At 36.9% G+C, this 21,907-nt stretch overlaps 1 protein-coding gene across 6 annotated transcripts in view; it reads right to left on the minus strand.

Annotated features, from left to right (window-relative positions):
* Positions 1-21,907, minus strand: part of EPHA6 (EPH receptor A6) — a 380,709-nt gene that overhangs the window by 104,439 nt on the left and 254,363 nt on the right. For 4 of the 6 annotated variants that reach the window (XM_072923989.1, XM_072923984.1, XM_072923971.1 and 1 more), the window contains 3 exons: positions 21,725-21,849; positions 3,189-3,236; positions 2,600-2,762 (listed from right to left, as the gene is read on the minus strand). In XM_072923989.1, coding sequence (XP_072780090.1) covers positions 2,600-2,762; positions 3,189-3,236; positions 21,725-21,849 — 336 coding nt within the window. The remainder of the gene's footprint in view (positions 1-2,599; positions 2,763-3,188; positions 3,237-21,724; positions 21,850-21,907) is intronic. The other 2 variants (XM_072923993.1, XM_072923978.1) reach the window with 1 other exon arrangement.

Raw genomic sequence — 21,907 nt, forward strand, 5'->3', positions numbered from 1 at the left:
ATATCCTAGGTAACTCCATTTCCTATCACAAAGAAAATACAAATTTTACTCTTTTGGATGCTCTGCTTGTTTGTCTTTGCAGCAGGGAGAAGAATTCACACCAGAACTCCCCAAGATGTGGCTGCCTCAGTCTGTGGGTCAGTAAGTGAGAGTGGTGCTTCCCAAAAACCACATCAGCATTAAAAACTAACTTCTCCCACTACTACTGCAGATTTGGTCTTCTATCTCCCTCCTTTAGCAATTAGCACCACCTTTAGCAACCCCACCAAAATATTTTAGTGTTCCTGGTAATGCTGTATCTATTTTATCCTTTGTAACTTTAAAAGTGAAGTGACACAGGTAGTGTTTCACCCAGAAGATCAGAGAAGGCAGGACACTGCCCTGCCAGAGGACAGTGTATTTTAGGACATTGATACCCACATCTGATGAATGACTGATAGACATCTCACAGCTGATGAATTTTCTATAATTAGTCTATTAAAGAAAACCTCTAATTTTTGATTACTCACTTTACTGCCATCTACTAACAAATTCTGTCAATATTCAAGCAGGGTAAATGGAGTAACCTTGGATGTTTACCTGTAACTGGCCCGGGAATTCTTCTCTACTGTACCATGTTCAATTGGCAGAGAGCTGAAGGATGTTACAATCTAAGGTCGATTAAAGAGGATTTTTATCAAACACATGACTTAAAATATTTTTTGTCATGTGTTTGTTGATAAATTTTCTTTTCACAACACAGACTTTTAAAATGCTCTATTCTTCCCAAACTTCTCATGAAAATGCTACTTTTGAGTTAATTCAAATCTAATTGAAAGTCCACAAAAAGTAATTGCAAAAGTGGAATTTTCACCAAGTAACTTGTTTCTTGGTGAGAACAAGTGAGGAGGGTTGGAGGGAGTTGCAATAGGCTGCCTTGGCCTAATACTATTTGCTATCTTTCAGAAAAATTGAGAAAAGTGTATATTAAAAAAATCAGAAAATTTTCAGCTGAGCTGCACACTGCCAGAATAGTAAATGATGGAGATTCCTACACAGCTGGACTAGGACTGGTTTGTAAGACAGATGCAGGCCAGCAAGGGCAAATTAACATTTATGGGTACTGACAGAACCAAGCATCCCAAATCTGAACACAACTCTCCCAAATCTCTCTGTGTAAATGTTACTCAGTATCTTGAAATAATGACAAAACCATTGCTGTATTCTATTTATTCAGCTATGTGAAACCATGCAGTAGTGTAGGCAACAAGTGCTTAGACACAGAAGTAAAAGAAATTAGAATTATTGAGAGATAAAATGTGTTAGGTCTGTTTATGGTATCATAAACAGATTTATTTTTCCAGTTCATTTCAGTATCAGGTTCAGTTTTGATGTTATACTTCAGAAAGGATGTTAAAATTAAGATTACCATGCAGCCTGGGGCCAGCTGCATCAGTGCACTGAGAAAGAGAGATGGGGCTAGGATAGAGTAAGGGGAATGTCACTCCCAGGAGATTCCCTCAATAACAATGAGGGAAATGTCACTGGAGCCACAGTCCTCCTAATTTAGATGGGCAAGTGACAATTTCACAATGTGAAACCTCATAGAGGTTTAAATACTATTTTCTTTTTACGTGACTTAAGCCTTGTACTTATATCACCAGGCAAGATCTACTGAAGTTCTTGAAAGCACCCAAGTGCTCAACTCCTATTCAAACCAATTGGCTTAAGTACCCAGCAAATTTTAAAAAGTCCAATTAAGCATTAAGCACTTGGAAATCTATCCCTGATTGATTTTTGAAATAGAAGTTAAGAAGCAATAAAAATGAACACAAATCCCTGGGTGCTCTTGGAAGCACTTACACAGTTCTGAGTCTGTACATTAGCTTAAACAACTTGAATTCTAAAACACTAATGAAAAACATGGTATATATAATTGGCTAATTAACGAAATTTAATTAATGAGTGTTTTAGTGTTGTATCTGCTTAACTAATTTCCTCTCAAATACATGTAAATACCTTTTTCTATGTTTCTTTGAACATGGAGGGCAACACATGACAAATGCAAAATCATTCAGAGCGTGAACATCACACATGAAGCCTTTTTGCATATTTTGTAGGAATAGGAAGGCTTCTTGCTTCCTTGTGCCAAATTTAGTAGGTTTAATGGTGGATGGAAATCATAATAAAGTTTTCAGTTTTTTATCTGGCATCTGGGAGCACTGACAGCTACAGGGTGAAGAGTCCATTGTTGGGAGCTTATGTGAAGCTGCTGGACTTAGAGAAAGCCTGGCTAAGTTTCTGGATGTCAAGAGGCAGGACTTCTATAAGGAAAGAAAGGACCAGAGAATCCTAGAGCATCTCAGCTTGGAAGGGACCCATAAGGAAATTTTATGGAAAAGAACATTCCTTCAGCTGTAGCATTGGGCTAACATTTCTATGCGTTGTTGTAAATCCAGAACTGTGCATCTGAGGCTTGTTTTTTATCACATAGCACTGCTCATTTTGTGATAAACAAATGGTAGGGGTTCAGCCATTCAAACTCCCAATGTCTCACTGGTTTAGAGTTAGATGCTAATTCTGTTGTACTTATTTTATTATTTTCTTTAGTGAAACTTACTTTCATCTCCAGTTTCAAATTCAAACTTCTGGCTATAGCCGCTGTATCCTGCTGCCGTCCTGACTCTGATATGAAATATATACTTGGTGGCTGGCTTGAGACCTGTGATGATAACACTTGGAGCCTTGGACCTTGTGGAGGAATAGCTGAGCTGCTCATGCTCCTGAGGGACAAAAGAAGGAAGAAATGATATCAAGTTGAGTTGAACAATCTTTGCAAAAATGATATAACAGAACTGAAGCTTTATATTCTTCTCATGAATGTAAAATGTGTTTATAAAAGGAGGCGCAGGTATGGATTTCTGTACTTTGGTTCTGTGCTACAGTCAGAATGTATGATATGGCCTTGACTTTTAGATTTCATGTTTTTTGTCTTTAACCTTGCATACAGATATGTTTTTGTGACCTGGGTTAGCAACCAACCCAACCATAGTCAGACCAACATGAATTACTACAAGACTACATTCACAGAAGAATGGCAACTAGAATGGAAGCTCATTATTTTTGCACAATGGACAAACTAGGAGGTCAGTTAACGCTACCAAGCTGTAAAATAAAGATGTGGGAGTATTCAAATACCTGCTACTCACTTCTACCCGCAGGTAGTGCCAAAATGCCGGCGCTATCCGTGGGTAGACCTGTGGGTAAAAGAAAATAGGAATTAACCTTTTCCTTAAAGCCTGTCAACTTTGAGCATGGTTCAGCTGCTTCACTGCTGCTGAGCTCAATGTGTCTTTCCAGGTAGCTGCAATGTAGTCATACATGAAATTCACTTTGAAACTCTATAAGAAGAAATACTCTGTGCAAAAGTTAATCTACTGGCAGCTGATCCCAGGCAGCTGCTGAGAATTCCTGAGTCTCACAGAGATCCCTGAGAATTATGGTCTCTGGGAATTACCACTGCAGACCAGCTGCTCCAGTATGGAGACCAGAAACATCAATTTCTGTGCTTTAACTGAGTGCTGCTTTGCTAGACAGGTCTTGGATGGTGCTTTTACATGAGAGGATGACTTGGAAGAAGAACATTTATTCTCTGTCATTAGTTACTTGATAAACCAGTAATCTGTAATATTTTATGTGCTGCCTTAAGGCCAGGTTTGCTCCCTTGGAGCAGGATTTGTCTCCAAACCGAGCAGGAATGTCCTTGGCATGTGCTTAACAGTCCAACTGTGACACCCACAGGGCACCATATAGGTTTATTATACCATGCAGTGATATTAGAGCAGGTGTAAATTATTCAAAGGGTGCTTCCAAACTCTTCAGAAGGAAATCTAGTTCACACAAGAGATATAACCAGGAGAGGATTAGGTTTCAGTCAGAGACTTTTAACCTCTTCTCATCAATGTGCATGCAGTTTTTTTATAAAACAAACAGGATTTATAAAACACTCTGAGTTAACTTCAGCCATGCGTAACAAATCACATTAGCACAGGACAGCAGGTGGATCAGGTATTCCCCCAGTAGGAATACAGGGAGATGGCTGAGAAAACCAGATTAAAAAACAAACACACAGAAGCAATCTCAAGATTCTGCTAAGGGAAGGAACAGGAGGCAGGCAACAATGATCAATATTAAAAATAACTGCATTTAACTTGCACTTCAAACAGTGGAAAAAATTTGAGAAACTACAGTAAGAATAAGTATTGATTTTTTCTATAGTCTGTAACCAAAATTTGAAGCCGTGAGAAGTAGGTATTTAAATTGAAACAGTAGGATAAAATGTACATGTAATCTTGTGGATGTAGACTATAATTAATACACCATCTAATTACTTCTTTAAATATAAGACTTCTCCCAATTACTTGAAATGTTGTAGCTTCACTTTGAACAGGGATAGTGGATTTTAGACATACTTTAATGCATTTCAGAAACAACCTATTTTCTTCTGGCAGAAAGCCTACTTGTTTGAGTGATAAGTGGTTTTTTTTTTCTGATTAAGCTTACATGACTTCCTGTGAAGGAAACATCTTGGAAATGTTCACTGCAGATTATGTAAACAGCAAAGGCTTGATTTATACATGTATTAGCATGATTTGAAGTGCTCTGTCATGGCCCATAGATGGGCAGAGACTTTATACTCTGGAATGATCTGGAAATTTTTATTTAGACTCTGTAAGCCAAGAAAGAGATCAGCACCTAGGGGATTTCACTGTGCAATGTAATAGTTGCAAGCTGTATCTTTTCCCTAGACTACCTTACTGTTTGAAATCAAGTCCTAGCATTTAATAATGTGCTGCTTCTTCTGACCTGCTGGAGAGATTGCAGAAAAAAACTGATGGAATTGTAAAAAGAAATAGGGTTTTTAAAAGGAGGATGGAAAGTGAAGTTTTTTTTAAAAAAAAATCAGTGGAGGTTCCCCAAGATCCAGTGACAAGATTTACTCCCTGAAGCCTGCAGAAAAAAACCCCAAAACATCAGCAGCAAAACGTGGGAATGGCTTTTGGAAAAGAATTGGATAAAGCTTGTTTCTTTTCCAAATTGTTTCCAAAATGACTTTTGGAAAAGAAACAATCAATTATATGTTATTATAGGCGAAGTACTGCTTGTGTAAAACAGACATTTGGGATACAGTGCCTCCATGGCCAGTGGTGTGGACAGGCAAGGAGCAAATATAACTCATTCTTTGTAGTTGGTCAATGGTGATGAGCGTGACAAGGGTTGTGATGGTGACATTTAATCAACTAAATAGGTCCTTCAACCTCCTGAGGGACAGCCATCTCTGCCTGTCCCTTCTGGAAGGTATCTGGGCTACCTCCGGGGGTTGTCTGCCTTGTTGGTTCCTCACCACTTGCCTGGGTTTGCCTGCAGGAAGCCCTGAAGGGTCCCTTCTCCATGCCCTCCCCTGTCCTTTCTTTCTGAAGTTTCTCATGCCACCCATCCCAGAGACTGAAAAATGATGTCTGGGGGTACACAACCTTAAAAGTAATAGTGCTGTCATATGGGGAAGGGGGCAAGATTTGTTACTGCTCGTAAAAAGGGAACCTGTCACCTTGGTCTGAGAACAAGCTTCAGGAGCTTGAGGAAAAAGTTGCTCAAACTCAAGACAAAATGATTCATAGTCAGAACCTTCCCAGGGCTGGAGTGTTTTGCACAAAGAATTCAGCCTTTTAGGACTGGATTCATACAGACAATTCTCCTAAGAGTGGATGCTTTGCCATTACTCCATTCTCTTGACAACTGGTCTGCAGCCTACCTGGAAAGGCAGAGCTTTCCATAGAGATGCAAGGCTGGCCACTCCTTCTGCCATGAAATTTCCCAGGAAGGCAGAAGATGGACTCAGAATAAAAAAATACAATTCTAGTCTGCAAAGAAGTATGGGATGCTTTGTATATTATTGCAAATAGACCATATGCACTCACTTTTGCAGGGATTATGTGTTCAAAAAGTCAATTTTAAACGGAAGGACCTACATGTACTTCTTGGATGTTAGTGCATGCTTTTCCCAGATCCTGCATTCATACTGTGGCAGAATATAGATATGTATCAACTCACTTACAATGCACCCTATTTTCCATCAAAAGAAAGCATGATTTTGTGTGCTAGAAGGATCTATCTCTAGTGACAGATTTCTGACCTAGACGGTGACAGGGCCAGAATCAATGGGAAAGGCCAAGGACTACATTTATTCTGTACTTGATAACCACAGACGGCAAAATCTGCAAAATAAAGCATAAGTTTAACTGATATGGCTGTACCTCCATGGCACATAAGAAGTAAGGTAATATATTGTTGGCCACTATGTGTGGTTCAGTGCTCACAAAAAGAAAAGGGACACACAAGAAATGCTCTGATGCTTTACATCAGTGTCAGAGCAGCATTTGTGATCTTAAGATGGCAAAGAACTCACAAGAAGCAGTTCTGAGAACACAGGGGCTGAGGGGTTAAATATGAGTTAAAGGAGTCTATCTACTATAATATATAACTACAAGACACAATCTGATATGAGAAAATTCATAAGACCTCTTCCATAACCTACTGTAAATTTATCTTGGTGAAAATCTGTAATTAAAACATAAATATAACCCAAATGCAAGCTATGCCAATATTATTACACAATGTAATACTAAGTCTACGACTCCCTAGCCAAGTTAAACAGAATTGTATTATGAACTTTGAAAATGCTATCTCTGTTTCTAAGGAAATTGTATTTTTTTAATTGTTTGTGTGATTCTTCTTGTAAATGGATTCAGTTCTGATTATGAGGGACAGTGTTCACAAATCCATGACAGTTTGCTCTGTGCATGAACAGGAAAACCTTTCAGAATCAAATTATTTCCTGCAGCCACCTCTGCCTATCTGAATCTGTATTTACCCTAATTTTATACTTGGCTTTATGGATAAGGCATTTTCTTCATATCTAAAGAGACAGACTGGCTGAGTGGAAGGCTCAATGGTGCTAATGGTCTAGGACTAGACAACCTCATTTAATGGAGTAGCACCATCACAGGATAAATATTAATGAAATGCTTTCTGCTTCTGCAGTGCAGCAGAGTAGCAGTCAATATCCAGATGTTCTATTATTGTGATGATTAGCACCATTTTTCTCATATACTTAAAAGAAAGGGGATTCCCCCAATAACATTAACAGTTTAAAATAAATAGATAACTCTAAATAGATAACTGTATTAAATAAATAAACTTTTACATGCCACACCTGTGGGAACAAATTACTCTCTAATTTTATCCCCACCTTAATACAGAGGAAAAGAGCACAGAAATGAAGGCTTTGTGGACACACATATGAAAAATATTGATAAAGGAAAACGAAAATGCGATGACCTTTAATCACTTTAGACACCTATGGCAATCAAAGAATTCACATACTGATGTTATAGGTGAGAAGAAGATTATTTATCTCAAAAACTTGAGTGCAAAAAAAAAAATCAATAGAAATTAAAGCTGAAATGCCGAAGTTTGCTTGTAGTGCTGAAATAACCTTTAAAAGATTAATTTTACCAGTAAAGCACTGATAAAATCCTGGCACTTTCAGGCATACAAGATTTGTCACCATTAATATTTGAGTGGCTGAAAGAGACATGGCTCTAATAAAAATAGTATCAGTCTTTAGTCTAGAAATTTAAAAGGATAACCAAATATAATTTTCTATAATTTAGAATATATAATGGAAGCTATATACTCTTAGTCTAGCTTGTTTTATGAATGACAAAGGAGGTATTCAGCTCATTAAGTGTCACAAGTAACAAAAGTCGTCTTAAACTTACCCTTGGGAAAGGGATTTCCATCCTCTGCCAGCTAAAAGAGACTTATCGTACCCACAACTTTCAAGACTGTGTGTGCAGAAAGAATCCAGGGAGAGTAACTGAATTTACTATCAGCTGTTTGCAAACACATTTTCTAGTCTATATCTATTGTCCTGCAACATGAAAATTCTGTATTAAGCCACATAATCCTGCCTGGCCTTTTCAGAGTGCTGTTATTTAACTGAAAGAGGAACTAATAGAGATTAAATCTATATACCACAGGGACCAGGTCTTTATCCTGTACACTGAAGCACAGTGTCAAAGCTGAGTAAGTACCACATTAAAGTAAAGAAGATTTGGAGTTTCATGATTCAGGCACCATAAATGTTTAAATAAAAGCACCAATAATAAAAAAGAATTTTTTTATGAGACCATTTGGTCACATCATTCCTCTTTCCTAGATACATCAGTCTGAGGAACACACACAATGTGACCTTACAGAGGAAGCATCATTATTTCAAAGGAATAACCATGATTCTGGAAGACAGTAATGTTTACTGATCTTAGCTCTAGTCCACTGTGCAATGAAATCTCCAAATTCTTCCTTACTTTTCCCATAGGATCAGCTATGCTGGCACTCCTTAGTCACCTGAACTTTAATGCTGTGCTACCCATTAGGACAACACAGCTGTTAATTGTTAGGTATAGTCATTAATTGATTAATCAGTTCAAATAGAAGCTATTAAAGACAAATAACATCAAACTGTGGAGTTTGTACTTTTACTCTGTGATCAAAAAAACCCCAGAGTCTCCATAGCTCTAATTTATGGAAAGTGCCTTTGATTTATAGAAACTATATTCCTCTCACAACTAGTTTTCCCCCAATGATTCTCAAAAAGTATTTTCTTTCTTTACAAGAAAATATTTTCATAATACAATTTCTGAATGCCTGTTGCCTCTAGTCATAGCACCTTTGTCACCTGTTGTAGGTGAGGACTAATTACACTGAAAGCAATAAAATTAACTACACCTGTGGAACTTGGTGTCTGCCTTTGAAAGTTTCTTTATATTTACTAATTTTGTGTGTGATTTTCTCCTAGAAAACTAATTTGACCTACAGTACATCAATTAAGAGGAATGCTGGCTGAAGATTTTAGAAAAGACTTAAATGTTAAAAATGTGCTTCTAACATTAATTACTGATTAAAATCTGATCAACAGGATTAGGTAAATTTTTAATGTAACATAGAATGGTAGGAAAAATTACAATAAGAGAGCTAAAAGTAAAAGATACCATTTAGATTCTGCAAAAATGCTCTTTCTAAAACCCCCTGTATTTCTGGTTTTCAGCTGAACCACAAACTTTAAGGAAATTTAGAAAAGTGATTGCGGAGGTCTGAGGACCAATCTAAACTAAGTAGAAAACTGTGGCAGCAAGAAAGCAGGACCAGAGAGAAAATTGCCAATGGCTCCAGTGTTTGCTTCAGAGGAGAAATCTGCAGCACTTAAAGGCATCAGCCCTGCAGGTTCTAACCCTGTCTCTTCCCTCCTTGGCCTCCCTCCTGATTAACCTGAGATGTAACAGTCTGGGGAGCTGAAACACTCAAGTGTCCTTTACCTGTTAGGCCATGCAATATTTCATATTTTGATTGCCTGTCAGTCAGCTCATCACTTTTTCCATATACAAAGTGAAGCTGTCAACGTGAAAAGGGGAAGAACAGATAACCAATCATAAAGAAAATACAGAAAGGTCAAACCCCAGACAAAATGCATTTTAATTGGATTATATACTTGGAAAGGCAGCAATGAGTGGATGTGAGGTGAACCATGAAAAGCAGAAGATTAAATGAGGAGAGAGATGAGGACAGGGGGGCTCTAAAACAGTGTTAAAATTCCCACCAGCACAGAGAGGCGAGGGCTGGGCAGAGCAAAAGCTGTGTGGTTCACACACTGGGCCAGGTGGGACTGCCAGGTGTGAAGGCAGCAGACAGGACAGAGCTGATTCTCCTGGCAAGGAGATCAAAATGAAATAAAACCAGGCCTGTGCCTTAAGTTAGGGATGGAACAGGGTGCAATCCAGCATGTAACAAAGGCAGCTGGAGAACATGGCCTGGGTTGTCATATACTAAATTCCATCTTTCTGGCAGTAAGAAGCTACCCTGATAACGGTTGTTTGTTAATTAAAAATATTTACCAGTTAAAACGTCTGCACCAGGACCTCCAGAAGTCTCTCCAACTTCTGCATATAAAAGTGCTGGCTTCTTCAGCTGCCTCGAAGATTTTTCTTATCTTTTCCCTCATTTTAAATTTCTTTTCCAGTTGGAAAGAAGCAGGAAGCTACTGCAAGCACTAACTAAATTTCTAATGTAAAAAATTCAACTCAAGTAGTACTCAAAATTCACCTTAGGACAGTAAAGCAGAGTTCCTCCTGGGATACCTAATGCTAAGGTTTACTCCATAATGAAGCAATTTACCTGCTGACAAAAACAGTGCAACAGGAAACAGAAGCAAGCCTGAACATTTAAAGATTGGAAGGCTTCTGTGACTTTCTTTGCTGTGAAACAAGCCCAGAGAACTATGGATATACAGTGGGCTGATTCCCAAGTTATTCCTTCGGTGTATGAGGTTCATGGTTCACAATTCTGAATGAGGTTCTGGTCCCACTGCAGGTTACTTCTCTCCATTCTTACCCTTAACACTCCCCCAGGGCCCAACAATCTGCAGATTAGTGGCTTTCTGAATTAAGTAAATTTGCTTCATTGTGTTTTACAGCTCATGAACTCTTCTTCCAGGAATTTCTGTAATTATTCCTTCAATCAATTTTGCTTGTGGCCTCCAAAACATCCCTAGGCAACAAGTTTAATTACAAACTGTGCTTAAAAAATACTGTGGGGCTTTTTTTTTTTTTTTGCTTTAATCCACTTTCTGACTATTTTATTGAATATACTTTATTTTCTTGTCTACCAGAAATAGTGAATAATAATCAATATCAGTAATATGTTCAGCTAATTTCAAAATAGCTGTGTAGATCATAGTACTTCTAGTTAGAGATGGGAAGTAGGTCACTGGATAATGAAATATTTAAATTGAAAATGCAATACCCTGGAAGAAAGATAACAAAAAGGGAGAACTTGTGTGATGTGAAAAAAGTCACAGTGCAAACACCTGAAGGTCTCCAAGTTGCTGAGCCATGGGGGAGGCCATCATCTCACACCCAGCATTACCAGCATGGGTAACATCACAGCTGTGCACACAGAACTGCTGGGTCCCTTTGTGGCAGAACTCAAAAGTGTGGTGATTCTATTTCCTGCTCAAGTGTGAAGGCAACTTAAATGCAGAAAAGCATCTTACAAGGGAAGTGGAATTTCAATACAAGAGCAATCCAATTCTTCAGAAGACTTTTACAGCGAGGTGATGTGATACAGCACAGAGCAGCCAGTGCTCTACTTTGACAACCCCCCCATCAAAAATCCCTACAAAATATACCCCCTAACAACCCTTCCCCCTCCCCCCAAAAATTCCAACAACCCACAACATATGTTCAAAGCTGTGAAAATCAAGTGATTCTATCAATCAAAAAATATAGTAAGGCACTGAGTCAGCTATGCAGAATTTAGCTCTAATAGGGTTGCTGACAAATTGCCTTAATTCACCTAACTTCAGAATCCCTACAATATTCACAGGCACATAGGGCCAGGATTTGGATTAGGGCTTCCTTTCAGGGCTGAATATTTTGTCAGGTTTGTAACACCTTGCTGGGAAATTTTAACTGCTGTGGGATGTTTGCAGCTCCACAAACACCCTTGTAAAAACTACATTCTGTACTAAAACTACATTCTCTACTAAAAACCTCTTGTGGAATCATGCCTTTCCAAGTCCTTTCTAAGATGTGTTGCAGCCTTTTAGAATGTTACGACAAACAGACTCCCTGGGCTTATTTTAAGATTGGTTTCAGCTTAGTTTGAATTTTCTACATAAATAACTTTTAATATTAGAAGAGCAAACTAATGCAGAATTTTTTCTTTTCATTTGCTGTGGAATGTTCCCTGCCTGGCAAATCCAGAAAAGATCCTTATTGATACACAGCAGCTTGAAAACAATTTCAGTGGTATTAATAAAGCTATCACTTTTATTTAAGTAAGCAAAATATCTACTTTTATAGACTGAATTGATTCAGATTGCTATTCAGATTTTCTATTCTGGAAAAAAAAAAGACAGAAATCATTAAGATTCATTTCAGACCATATGAATGTTAAATGGTGACAAGTCTTTCATATGCTAACTGGGAATACATGTCTTTGGAACAAATACTTCAATTTTCAAAGAAAATTGGGATTTATAAGCATAAAATAATGTTGACAATATTAAGACAGAGTTCACCCATCCAACAAAAATCAATTTTGGAGGAAGAATTTTGGCCCTAAAACGCAAAGTCTGACACTAACTAATGTTTGACTTTAATCAATGCAATATAAATAATAAATCAGAGGCAAGAGGGAACCTGTTGATCTCTATAAAGAGACTGTGTATTGCTTTTCATTATGCAAGCCTCTTCAGATATAAACATATAATAGTTGCTGAAAAGTCACTGAAATATCACATTTTTTGGTGCATTTGTGAGCACATGCAAGCATCTTTTTGTGTCTCATTGCAGGTAAACAGCAAACATCTCTCTTGTAATGCTAACTCAGAAGGGCTGATTTCACTTCTGGTGTCATGACTGTAGTGCAGAACTTGGCAATACATCAACAATAAACACAGTATATTCCTCAAGTTTATGTTTTCTTCAAACACCTCGGTGAGTTAATGGGGTGTAAAGCAAAAACAGCAATCTTTTTTCCAATTAATTGAACATGAATTTCAAGGGCAAAGTAAACAAACTAGCAAGTAAATCAAAAAGCTGATTTTGCACTTTCAAAACTGACACAGCAAGTTTTTGCTAATATTTTTTGGGAAGTGCCCATTTCTGATGTAGCTAACTTGAGCAGAAATATCATTTCTGGTGATGGTAAAAAAACAAGAACAAGAAAAAATGTTAACAAAATTCACAGATAGATGTCAATACCTTTTCAAAAAGAGCTGCTCCAGTCACTAAAGAATTTTGTTAATATAATATAAATACTTGTATATGCATGAAAATCAGGTAGTTTGTGCAAGGTCATTGCAAATACAAGATGCATCAACCTGGTGAAGTTCCTAGAGCAACATAAATGTGTTTATGAGCAGCAGGTGAATTCCTGCAAAAGACTCTAAAGCTATTAACAGCTCGGTAAGGAGTACATAATAATAGGTTGTTAACTCAGCCATCCCAACAAGCACATCAAGAAAGGGCACTTTGAAACTATTAATGCAAATACATTCAAAAACTCAAAAGAAAAGGAGAGAATTGTAAGGTTTTACTTGTTTCAATCAAATAAACATTTTTGAGCTTATTCGGGTGCAAACCTAGCAAAACTTCATGGGAGTTACTGAATGAGGTACAATTTTTATGAATTCAAGTTGGCTGATGAAATTATTAATTTAAATTGAAAGCTCCTCTAATGTTCATTTTGCTTCCAACAACCACATCCCCACGCCAAACACACACCTTTTATTTAATACACAGTAAAGTGATTATACTGATATTAAACAGGAAAGCAGTGGTTTAGTGCATTAAGATAGAAGGGCTCTCCCTAAAGGAGCTTCCTCTTTCCCTTTGGATATTTCTCCCTTCTTCCAGAATGACAGCTTTGGGGACACTGCTACTTAATAAAAAAAATGTTGCTAATATTACATAGTGAGTGGCTTTATTTAATGTGAAAAAGAGACCATTCAAAGAGGAAAACTAATATCCTGTCCTTTTCTGTGCCTAAAGTACAACTGAAATGCAGTCTTAGAAAAAGTGAGAGAAAAAAAGGAACTTTTTTTGTTTTACACTCCAAAATGATGCATACCTTTGTACCTCTCCAGGAATCTCTTGATTACATTGAATATTGTGGGAAGAAACTGTAAATGAAATTATATCTGAACACTCCTTCATTTAGACAAAGATATAAACTCATGTCTCAAGGTACGTATCTTGTTTTAATCTCTGAATCCACCTTTATGGCTGCAAATCAGCAATTTATGAACAGTAAGTCATTTGTATATTATGAAAAACTCTGTGCTAGCTTCAGTTTTTAAGAGTTTGGGCTCAAAGATGATTTTTTGGAATTTTTAAGCTACTTTGTATTTTAAGAGGGTCTAAGGGAAACGTTCTGGTTTTAGAAAATGGACACGTAGACATTGTATTTAATTTACAAATAAGGAAATCACTCTCATTTAGATGACCATCTTTTGGCAGGTACGCTTGTTATATTTAGGTCATTGCTCACAAAACTCACAATACTTTTTTTTTAAAACCTGTCAGACTTTTAGTCCCAAAGTTTGACTCCTGAATTTGTATTAAAGTACCTGAGGAAATCCAACTCTATTATCATATGCAACTAAAACTTACTGCACCTAAATTCAAAGGTGAACATACTGCAGGCAGTTAATAATAACAGAAACAACAAAAATAAAATGCTTTGGGAGTACATTTGCTATTTTTTTAACTCAGGGTTAAACACGTTAAACTCCTTACCACTTCTTTTTGTGCAACTGATACATTATCTCTGACAAGAAAACATTTCTTTTTTTACAGTATGGTCATCAAAATCAACCAATTGTTGTCCTTAGCTGAAACTTTGTTTTCTTAAACAGCTGCTTTTGATTTTTGACCCCACCTAAACACATACTTAAGATTAACACTGGTTCCTGAGGTTAACATTATTATTATTATTATCATTATTATTATTGTTGTTGTTGTTGTTGTTGTTGTTGTGACAGTGCACAATTTTGAAAACTATTTTTCCTGAGGTTCAAATGCTTTAGTGGACAGGAAAATAATGTATTAATTACTTTTATTAGCAACCAATCTTTGTCATCAATGGATTTAGCTTTCTTAGCTTTATTTGAGGTATGGAACTAGTTGTGTTTTGTGTCTTGTAATAGTTTGCATACCTCCTATGCTTATTCCTATGTCCTTGAAAGCATTTGAAAACCACTTATACAAAACCATTAATACACTTTTTCTGCATTTGTGCAGCTCTCCTAGCAGTTACTGTAATAAGCACTGTACATGTAATTTTCCTTGGATAAAATCGTATTGGCTACAGGCAAGAACACAAGATCAGCAGAGACTTAAGTATGGGGTTTTTTTTAGTATCAAATCCACCAGGCTTGCTTAAACAGCATTATACTTCTCATTGAGAGCTTTTGGTTCAGCAGGAATACCTCTATAGGCTACTTTATTATTAAATACAAAAGTTCAGAAGCTGTTTCTAATAACTGACAACAATGATTAGTAGACAAGCCAAACCAGGCATCTAATAGAGGTCCAGCTTAGAACTTCTTTGATAAAACCTTTGCTGCCTGTAATTGATATTTAGATGCCAGATTTCTTTTTCTCCTAATAGTAATCACATTGGTGTCATTCATAATGGCTGCTGAAAGGTCCTTAGGTTCTTTCCTGCAAGGCAAAAATTATATCTGGTCAGAGAGTCTGGTAATTAGTTACTCTCATTTTCAACAGTTCTGAGACCTATTTTTTTTTTCTCTTTTTAGAATCTGAGGCTTTTCCTTTTTTTTCCCCTTGGGAAACTGAGTTAATAACAACAGAACAGAAAAACTGAGAAGCTTGTTTAACACCACTTACTATGCTAAAATAAGCTAGAAGATTTCATTTTAATGATTATAGCCCAAAGCACATTTGTAGTGATTATTTTTTAAAAACATTCAGCAGCCATGGTTCGTTTCCCAGGAGCTACAAAGGGCTGAGAATGCCTGAGGTGCTGCTCAGTGCCCTGGTGCCTCCCTGTGACATGCTATGAACAAACATGAAGAGCAGCCTAAAAGCTCTTGTACATTCCAAGTACTCAGCACTTTTCTTTTGATGAGAATTGTTGAAAATGTAATGAAAATGTATTATTGCATGAGCCCTACGTTTCTTGATTTCAGTCATATCAGAAACATTTTAGTTGCAGGCAGCAGATTGCCTTAAATGATTCAAGTAATTTGAAAAATATTACAGAAGAAAACTTATAAAAAAAATTATTAGCATGAAGTTAAAAATTGCCCAGCTGATCTTTTAAAGCAAACATCTTTTTATACTGTGTATACTCAATAAATGGCCAGATACCTGAAGTGCTCAGATGCTTACCCCTACTGTTGCCAGTCTGTACCTGTTCCCCAACCTCATCACTGACGTTGACTTGAAAATTTAGCAGCAGGGATATCAACAATAAAGGAATATGCCCAGAGAAAGAACCACACCAGCACCAAACAAACACCTCTGCCCATGGATAATGTCACACAGCCCCCAAGCTTCCTTCAACCTCATGTCACTGGGAGCTGCTGCATACATTGTTCTGCAGGATATAAAAATGTACCATAAAAGAAAAATCTGAACCAAAAAAGTGACAGAGGGTGCTTAAAGGAAATAGGGCAGTTGTAACAGCCATGTCTGAAAAAATGTGTTCCTTCTAACTTAGTTAAACACTGTGCAAAATGGGGACTAAAGAGGTGGAGAGAATGGAGAGGTTTGGCTGTTTAAGTAGTAGGGAGGTTGAGGGTCAATGAACTCCATGCAGAGCTCACAGAAAGCCTTTACAAGAGAAATGGCTAATTTTACTGCATGATTCCAAAATTCCACCCAGAATTTCTGAGGACTGAATCTGATCTACATGAGGTGGCTTCTTATGAGAAATGTTCCCATTTTATCTAATGGGAACACATGTGGCTCCTGTTCACTGAGGCTGATTCCAGCCCATACGCAAGCATGGTCAGGTTAATTAATGTGAGAAGATCATAATGCAATATCTCCTTAGCTGGAGAAGACACAGAAGTGTCCTCTAAACTGGGATGAGTCTCATAGTGTTTATAATTTTCTACATTAATTCTTACAAAAATAATTCTGTCATTCAAAACATTATTCACTGAGAAATTTCTCATTATTCCTATCATGTAATTTACTTAAAGGTCTGTCACTCAAATTCAGGATGCCTCATTTTAATTCATATTAATGATTACTCAAAGAAATAGCAGTCTTTGGTTTAATATTAGATTTTAGGACTGAGCATCATTTCTTGTATAAGTTAAGTGAAGACAGCTGTAGACTGATAGAAAAAAATAACAAGGTCATGCAGCTTTCTAATTCTTCAAATCTGGTACTTTCCTCTATCTCTCTCCCTCATCAGCTCTTCATCTCCTTTTCAAATCTCATTGGAAAACTAATTTCCCTCTTGCCTCTACTGCTCAGATATTCTCTCACTTCTATTTATTAATTCAACTCTAAATAATACTGAGATGAAGGAAAAGTAATAGCTGACATCCTACATATCCTGTCCACTCACTGTCCTATGGAGGTGGGTTAATTTTTTAATGTGAAAACTGCCTGTGAGCTGCAAATTCGGTCTCCCCACAAAATGAAATTGTTTGGCAAAGGGATTTGGCTTTAAATTTCATCAAAAGACAAGAAAGCAAAGAAATATTAGCCCTCTCCTCCAAATCCCGATTCTAAAGATATTCTCTGGTTTCTCCATTTAGAGATTTCACTGCAATGCCTTGGGTGACTGCTTGGGTACATTCCATTAAAATCCCTTCTTTACAGACAGACTTCCTCAGCTAATTATATGTTATTTTGTGCGTAACAGGAAATGTAATCCAGCTGGTGTGCTTGGGCCACGTGGGAGAACAAAAACCAACTTAATATAGCTTGGTATGCCTAATACAAGTCTTAGGGAACATTAATTTTTGATGATTAACTTTCTGGGTTTGAATGGAAAGGGGAGGAATAAGTGTTTTCCAGTTCAGCTGCACAACCTGGAGTGCAGCTGGTGAGGTTTATATCCACTGTGTGCTGTGTTCCCTTTCCCATGGGGGAATTCCTACAGAAGGATTCAGTGTCACTACAAGGCTCTAACAAGGCCCCATTCCTGCATCTGCCTCAAATATAAAACCCTTTGAATGAAAGGTAAAGAGATTATGATGCCCTGGAATCTTGCAAATCTTGAAAACTTTGGTCAGTGTCTGAGCAATAGTTTAAAGTATAAAAGAAAAATTAATTTTGATTAGCAATGGTACTGAGATTATATTAATAAGTTTGATTTTTAAAGGGAAAGGCAATATGGCCCATGAGAGATTTTTTTTTCTTTTAGAAATAGTGTTTGTGGGTGATATCAAGGGATCATGATATAATAGAGAGGGTGCATAATAGGGCAGACATTTAGAACATTTGCAATGTTTGGGGTCTCAAGACCCCAAAAAATGTCTATGAAGAAATGCTTTTCTGAGCATGTCTTAGATCTTCAAGGGCAAACTTTTAACTGATCTTCTGTGCATTGCTGTAAAGACTCACTTATTATCCAAGGCACAGACCAGAATGATTCATAATCTACCTGAAATCAGGTATTTCAACTACCAAGCCTCAGCAAGGCAATTATTTCAGGATTATAATATTCTCTACCTGGTTATATCACACAACTATTCAAACAGTGGAAAACCCTTTCTCTTTGCTGGGACAGAACTCAGAGACTCTTGGACTGAATGTCGAGGAATTTTTGTTCTCCTAGGCCAAACCAGCTCTCCAATTATGTCCTAGGTCAGATTTTGTTCACTGCATTTTTGGCTGAAAGGCTGCAGAACAAAATGACCCCATCTAAGACAACCACATAAAAATGTACCAGTGCACTCCTAAATAAGAAACTACAAATCTGTACAACTGGCTTGTGATGAAATTTTGTTATTGGCACAAGATTTTCATTTTTAGAGACAATATTTCGTGAAGTTTTGAGTGTTTTACAGCAATTCCCTGGAGAAATGAAGGTCATATAGGAAAAGGTACTTTAAAGCAGAAAAATTACTGCACTGCTTTATTGTATTTTGAAATTAATGTATGAATCCCTATTTGTAACTTACTGAGACCTCTGGATAACTCTCCTTCTCTACTTTATTTCTTTATAACTTGATAGTCTATCTCAGAGGAGTATTTTTCACAGAGAGGACATGATCTTTTGATAGTTCTCTGTGAATAACTTGTATTTTACAAGAGTATAAATATAAGTTTCTTGCATAATTGGCACAGTGTAGCCTCTTTCCCTTCTTGTGCTTCTTCTGGAAATACATGGAAAGATGCATCTTTATGTTCCATGCTCATCATCATTAATTTGTCTTCCTTATGAAGTTGCTGGAAACTGCCCCATTTTGTGGAGTGCTTACAGTTCATTGGGCAGCTATTTGATTTCTAAAGTTTACATATCTTCCAGGAAACGCTGGGAGCTCATGACAAGATACAACTTCCATTTGTGAGCCACAGAATTTGTGAGCTACTGGTGATAATTAAAAGCAGGCTGCTCCCCCTAATATGCTCACTAATGAGGTACTGACAATTTTTCAAATGTCAACAAGGAATTAAAAAAAAAAATAGCAGTAATACTTGTAGAAGTTTAGAATATTGCATAATTCTTCAGAGCTTCAAGAAGTCAAGAAACTGATATAATCAGCTGAATTTGAGGGATTGAGTGGTTGTATTTGATGGAGACATTCAATTTATTTATCAGAACAAACCCTTTCTTTATTAAATGCAAATAACAGCTAGAAAGGGATAAAGATGGACTGCAAAAGTTGTTCCATTTTTCTACCTAGTGTATTTATTAGTAGCTAAGACTACTGTTTTCTGCCTTTTTCTTGACTCCCTAAGACATTAATAAAATTTCTGACCTTTTCATATTTAACATGTTCTTCTTTACCTGCATTTTTTGCTCTTTGTTAGAGAGAGGTCTTTGTGATAAATTCACACTAGATCCAGTAGAAAATTATTTCAGTCTTATCATATTTCCTGTGAGCATGCAACAACATCCCTATTTTGTCACTTCTGCCAAGAACAGGAATGCTGATATTCCCCTGTTTCAGAGTTCCTGGGAAGGCTGAGAGATTACAGTGTCACTGGCTACATCTAGCTCTGTCATAACACAAACTGTGCTTTTTAATATACAGAGCTCCACAGTAAAGAAGAAAAAAATTAATTGGAACTTAAATTAATTGTGCATATTAATACTTTCTGGCTTTGAGGTAGGAAGCATCCCTTTTTCTTTTTCAATATAAAATTTCATTTGCATTTGGCCACTATGCTTAGCCAGTGTTGTAATGCATGCTTCTTGATTTAAATATGATTAAAGCAAGATTTAAATATTATTAAAGTGGTGTGAAATAACATTTTCCAATTTAATGCTGTAAATAAGCAAACTGACTTGCAGTATTGGATTATTAATCTCTTTGATCTAGAATCTGGTCTCCAAGAGAGGTCTTGCAAATTACACCTGTGCCACAGCACTGGAAGATGCCAGCAGTGCATTTATTTCCTCTGACCTCAGAGGAAAGAGTTTATAGATAGAAGATGCTCCTTATATATTTTAAAAGCTGGACAGAGAAAATTGTTCTCATTTTTTTTGTAAAAACAGGTAAGAGTGGTTTAAACTTTTATCTAACAAAGAGTTTTAAAGCCTGTGCATGTAGTCTTGCTGAACAATGATTAAGGCTAAGGAGTAAGTAGACCTCTAAGAAAAATTATTTGCCTTGTCACTCAGCACTGACTGGTATTGGCACATAATCCATTGAGAAAAGATTTTATTAAATGCATATCTAAGATTTATAATTTAACATCCTTACAAACCGCTACAGGTCTTTGTAAATGTTCCAATTCAACTGAATAAAATCTCACAATTTGTCGTGTTTAATTCACCTTTTTAGTATCAATGAAGAAAAGAAGTTTAAGTCATAATGGGGCCTACTATGCTAATGGATCAGAACCTGAAGGACTTCCATTAGTGTAGGAAAATAGGCTTACCAAATATTCTAAGCAATCCATCTTCTCTTTCTACCTGTTCTATTTAAATGGTTTGGATTTTTTCCCAGTTTACCCTTTCTTCTGCATCATTAAGGCTGCATAATCTCAACAGAGAAGTGCAGTCAAGGAATAAAATTCTCAGGTATTTACAGAGCCTAATATCCCTAATAATTTCTTTCACGACTTGGTTTGTATTTCTGCTCATTGTGAGCTTCATACATGCACATCAGTTCCACTGTGACTTCAGATGGGGGCAGAGAAGCAGCAAGAACTGACTTAAGAACTCTTAAGGTACAGATATCAAAAACTTCCTCTCTATATCTTCAGGCTTGAAGGCACTGTCCAGCACAGAAATTTTACTGGTTCCAGGCCCTATAGCAACTGGAAATGACCCAATATGTTATGTGTTTACGGAGAAAGAGGCTTCAAATTATGCTTTCCCAACACATGCTGTGTGTACACCTTGTACATTTACTTGTAATGCATGCTGTAGCTCTCTTCTGTGAGAAGTTGCCTAATTTTAACAGAGCAACAGAAATCTGACATTTTCTCTCTCTTGTAACTTTTCGTAACCCTCTAAACAAGGCTGGTACACTCTATCCTTTAAGCATATATTATTGCTTTATTTAGCAATAATAAATAAATACAGATTTTGCCTCAAAATCAAATCACGTTCCCATTCATTTTAATTCTATTGCGTCAGTGTCACTCTAATAGGAAGTTTTTACAGTCCATAAATCAAAATATGTTAAAGCATGTGACCCATTTATCCTTTGTAAATGTGGTTACTATGAGATGAGTAAATGTATAATCTGCTCGCTGCTCTACTCAATTCTGGTGTGAAACAAGACAGTCATGAACAAGTTAGAAGCAAAACAACAAAAAATCAGCACAAAATAAAACGTCTGACATACACAGCATTGTATGTGGGGTCAAGTGAAAAGTGTTTTAAAAATATTATTAAAGATACAAAACACATTGCTCTTTAGGATCTGAGTGTGGGTGATGCTGTAAGTGAGACCTACTTTCTCATAGTACTTGATCTCGTAGTCCAGAATTGCTCCATGGGGAAAGTCCGGCTCTTGCCAGGAGAGGGCAATGCTGTTTTGGGAAGCCCAGTCCTTCCTTACCATACCTATCAAGGTGGGTGCTGAAAGGGAAAAGGATAACTAAGGGTTAAAGACGAAGCACACGGTTTATCCTTCCAA

Source organism: Taeniopygia guttata, chromosome 1 (assembly GCF_048771995.1).
Source record: "Taeniopygia guttata chromosome 1, bTaeGut7.mat, whole genome shotgun sequence".
Classification (NCBI taxonomy): domain Eukaryota; kingdom Metazoa; phylum Chordata; class Aves; order Passeriformes; family Estrildidae; genus Taeniopygia; species Taeniopygia guttata.